The following is a 4,865-nucleotide window of genomic DNA, read 5'->3' as shown; positions in this document are numbered from 1 at the left end:
TCGTAAATGAACAGACAAATAGTACATCATGATCGAACAAAACCTTAGTACGTAAACGTTGTACTATTTGTCTGTCTATGTTAAACTTATATTAAAGTTTTTCTTCATTACCCATTTAAGCCGTCTCCAGCCATTATAGGTTTCAGTGTGTTTGACCAATCAAAAACAAGCTAAAAATGATGACAAAACAACATAAAACTTCCCAAATTGCTGTGATAATACATTTGACAAACCCACCAGAAATTAAACTTCTTTTCATGGCAATTATCTAAACTGTGTCCTTATATGATGAACATGTTGAAAACAGAAACAGCATTTTTTTGGCAGGGATATGTAGACAGATGGCCTCAGATTTGTTTTGTATGTGATCATTACTTTCTGCTCGAGCAATTATTGGAATTTTTGTAAACTACTTATAGCTTTGTTAGAAACCCAATTAAGTTATAGTAGTTTTAAGACATTATATTCTAGTATTATTTTATTACAAGTTACAGCTTTTACAGTAAGAAAGAATATTTTTAAAAGAGGTAGAACATTCTGATCACTGGTGCAATCATTCTCAAGTAAACAAGTTTTAACAGTAAAGAAGGTTTAAGTGTTTAAAATCAACATTTAACAATCTAGACTGCTGGACCTGTGCTGAAATTATATGTAATATTATATCACTTGTGAAGAGTCATCTTTCTTTCAAGTTTTATTTTTTCTTATAAGACTGTCGAATGTTGATTTAAATAATTAAAACCTTCTTTACCATTAAAACTTGTGTATTTGATTGCACTAGTGATCAAAATGTTTTACCTGTTTTAAAAATCCTTCCTTACTGTAAAAGTTATAACTTGTAATAAAATAATACTTATTATCAGCAAGTAAACTCAAACAAAACTATTATATTCTAATGCCCTATATATTTTTTGGTTCTAAAATGCATATTTGTAAGATACACGAACTTTAATTTTAATAACTTAGTGAAATCAAGAGATTTAATTTTGTTACATTACTGAGTACAAATCACACAGTGGAATATGTTTCACTCATGAAAGATGGCTAATTACTTAGATTTAGTGCTTTTGGAGGAAGATAGTGGCCCAAAGTACACACAATAAAATCATAAAATAAGAAACAAGCAAAAAGGTTAACAGTTGCAACTAAGACAGACAAGCTAGCAAAATGAATTCAAAGATAAAAAAAAATAGTATAGTTCATTTTTATTTAATATTTGCCAACTTTTCTTTTCAATGTATATTGATTTGTAATTATTTTTTTGAATAGAATATAAGGTATTGCCAAAATAAAAAAAAAAGCTTTTGACATTAATTTAGGATGTTCTAGAAGTTACTAAAAAGAGATAAGAAAACTAAGGTTAAATGAAGTATTTTTATTCTTACCACGAACACCGCCTTGCAAGTCAGATTGACTAAGTAATATTTTCAAGTTCACACACCAATATTTAGTAGAAACAATTTATTAAAAAATAACCAAAGATATATGCAGTAAATATAGAATTATAGGTAACATTACTATGTATAACATCACAGACAGATGGTCAGTCAGCTAGACCACCCCTAACGACAGCTATAAGTTGAATGACACATTTGATATATATGGAAATCACTTCATCAGCATGACTAAAAAAAAAAATACTCATCACATTGGTGGATAAGTCACGACATCAAAGCAAGGATCTGTTTCTAATAGTAAAGATAATAGAAATATAGGATAAATTTTTTATTAGACATTTTGATTAATAGTCAGCAGTAGTGGAGACCTGCACTTTTCAGGAATTTAAGAGGGAAATTGATGATTTTGTGAGAAGTAACTTGTGGTTCTACATTTTTAATTTTTTCAAGAATGGATGTGCAAGGACAGTCTTGTCATCTGTATATTAAAGGGGAGATGAATAATGGAATATTTTGCCTAACAAAAAGAAATTAAATATGTTACAAGAAACATCTAATTGGATGGATCATATTCATAATATATATTTCAGAATTAGCTAATATCTTTTGTCTCATCATCCAGCCTATCTGTTAAGTTTCAGTACTGAATGAATTATCTTGGGCAGCAACTTGTAGGAAACAAAAGATAGACTTGAAATGCAATTTTTAATGCCTCTGATTTTGAATCCAGTGACAAAAGAAAATAATGCAGTTAGTGATTTTTATTACCAATTATAAGACTTCTGTTTTTTACTTCATCTTTATTTCTTTCAAGGTTTGGAGTGCAAAGTCAGTCTTGAAGGACCAAACAGTCCCTTTGTTGTCTGTAATGTTAGCACTGCATATTAGATATACCATCTGACTAGAGAAAAATGATTACACAGAACTAAAATTGGCTTATTGAAATAGTAATTACAACCATATTTACATTTATTTTACTCTATTCTTCAGTAGAACTTTTGCTTTAATTTGTTTATGCATGATAGTGATAATATTTTAGTGAGACAAAATGTGTTACTTGGGTGGTACAAAAATTTCTATAGCTGATACGTCACTATTATGTAAACAAGTTGATCATATATTTTGCCAATAATGGTCCCACTTTGAATTGTAATTTTCTTTGGTAGCAGTAGAATAAAAAGGAAACTGAACAATGATATGCCACAATACTAGAGAAGATAGAATAAATTGGATATTGCTTTAAGTTTAGTTAGAAGTGTTGCGAGTTTGAATATCAAACAGATTTTTGTGATTAAATGTATATTTTTTCTTTGTAGTTCTTTTTCCTTACTTCTCGTGTATAGGTTATATTGCCAAAGTTGTGCCAAGATTATGTATTTGAATTCAAAACCCTGAAGTTGTGTCAAAATTATATTGAGTTAAGTTCTGTAAAGTTTATTGTCCATGAAAGTTCAGAGCCAGCAGTATGTGTGTGTGTTTATATATATATATATATATATATAATTATTTTTTAACTTTAAAGCTCAAATAAGCTTTTGTTTTTAAGAATTATGGTGTTAAAATTTTGCTTATTCTCATTGTAAAAATATTACTAGAAAAAATGACTCATTACAACCAAACTTGAATGACAGCAGACTGGTACATGAATTCACGTACTGTATTTCCAATCATTTGCCTATTACTTGTCAAATCAACTACAAATACTACAATACAAATAATTCAAGTTGTACTAGTACAATAATGATATTGACTCATAATTGAGGCAATCTCAAGCAGATCCCGATGAGACTTAAAATTAAATACTGTTTCTGACTTTAAAAAATATTGTTCACAATGAACCTATTTAGTAAGTTCTACACATACCGTGGAACTGGTAGGCCTAACAGTAACATATACTACTATTAGTATTAAAAATAAAATAAGTGTTATTAACAACCAATACAAAACCTTAGTTTGAGTAAATTACAACTTGCAAGGAACGAGATACCCTTCCTTACCTTTACATTTTCTCGGGTAACATATTTCATAAATATAGGTATAAATTAACAAATGAATTGGGAATTACATAATTAAAAGTTCCATAAGGAATAAAATTTAGCCAAGTTTAATAGTTAACATATGGGACTGGCAGCTGGCCACGTGCTAGCGACAAAGGCTTTCGAATATGCTGTATTAATCGCCATATTGCCTATGTCACTGAATTGAACAGGTGGTGAAAACCTAAATTATCTTTAAGTTCATTAAATCGCCAAAATATTGTATAAAGAAAGGATTTTCAAAATTAAAACAACCCAAAATTACTATTCGTAAACTATTATAAAAGTTTGTTTCATCAAAAAAATACTATTCATTCTACTTACTTTTCATCAAAGTACGACATGACCGTATGTAGCCTGATTTTACAGGAAAAAGGAAGAGCTTCTGGACTACTTGTTCATCTATGTATCCTTACGCGTGGTTAACGTACTTTTTGAAAATTGTAGTTAAATGTTCAATAATAGGAAAATAAAACTTTTTAATACATATTCTAATAATTGAAATATGTACTCACTGTTTTAATAATAAAAATTAGAATTTACTATGTAGCTTCTTTCAAGACCAAAGTGCCGATTTAGCAAACCAAACAAAATAAAGCCATGAAGAATTAACACACTGACACTATTATAACCTATTGTTACGTCTCTGGTCGTTTGTTAATTTCCGGTATAAATTCTTCCCAGGGAACTTCAGCGATACGAGTCCTTTCTTAAATAAAACTAGTTTATTCTTTCTCAATACAGCTTTGCATAACACACAATTTCCACAGTCACTTTAACTTTAACACAGCGATAATTCACAACGATTCACACACCTTACTTACGGCTTGACTCGATTATCTCTATCTTAAATCTATCTATCTGTGCAATTATTATCTCCGCTTTATTTGCCGGGCTTATATACTAAAATAGAGAGCGCCTAGAAAAGAATAGAGTTGCCAGGAAGAGTCATGATCTTTCTAGAAACTCATGACGTGTTACCAGCGTCACGTGACTTCCGCTGTCGTAACACTGCCCCTTCCTTAGTATTGTTCGTCTCGAACAATAGACACTTACATTAAACCAATAGATAATGAACAATAACTTGATTAAATGTACAGAATTTACAAACACAAGATTAAAATTCAACAAAGTCTCTTAATTTTACGGGACGTATCTTCTTCCGTACTGGTCTCCGTCTCGTTGGCTTCTGCTTCACGTGGGTTTCATCTGCTCCATCAGGAAATGTTCCATTATCGGTAGCAGTCACATCAGTGGTAGTAACTTCATCAAGGGCTTCACTGTTTCTCATCTCAAAACCGAGTAGAGTTTCTTCTTCGGCAGTAGCTTTTTCAGGTGACACGTCTCCAGCAGCGTCGTTTGTTCCAACTGAAATGTCCTGTTGGCATGCACCACCTTACCTCACTGACCACATTTTATTCGGAAAGTCACG

The 4,865-nt window shown here is 30.8% G+C and overlaps 1 protein-coding gene across 1 annotated transcript in view; it reads right to left on the bottom strand.

Moving 5' to 3' along the window:
• LOC106463638 (eukaryotic initiation factor 4A-I-like) overlaps positions 1–3,890 on the bottom strand; it is a 56,526-nt gene extending 52,636 nt beyond the window's left edge. The window contains exon 1 of the mRNA XM_013923686.2: positions 3,758–3,890. Coding sequence (XP_013779140.1) covers positions 3,758–3,777 — 20 coding nt within the window. The 5' untranslated portion in view covers positions 3,778–3,890. The remainder of the gene's footprint in view (positions 1–3,757) is intronic.
• Between the last annotated feature and the right edge of the window lie 975 nt (positions 3,891–4,865).

The sequence above is a fragment of the Limulus polyphemus genome, unplaced genomic scaffold (assembly GCF_000517525.1).
Source record: "Limulus polyphemus unplaced genomic scaffold, Limulus_polyphemus-2.1.2 Scaffold1451, whole genome shotgun sequence".
Taxonomy (NCBI): domain Eukaryota; kingdom Metazoa; phylum Arthropoda; class Merostomata; order Xiphosura; family Limulidae; genus Limulus; species Limulus polyphemus.
Note: the sequence above shows the minus strand (reverse complement) of the source record. Positions and strands in the feature narration are given on the sequence as shown.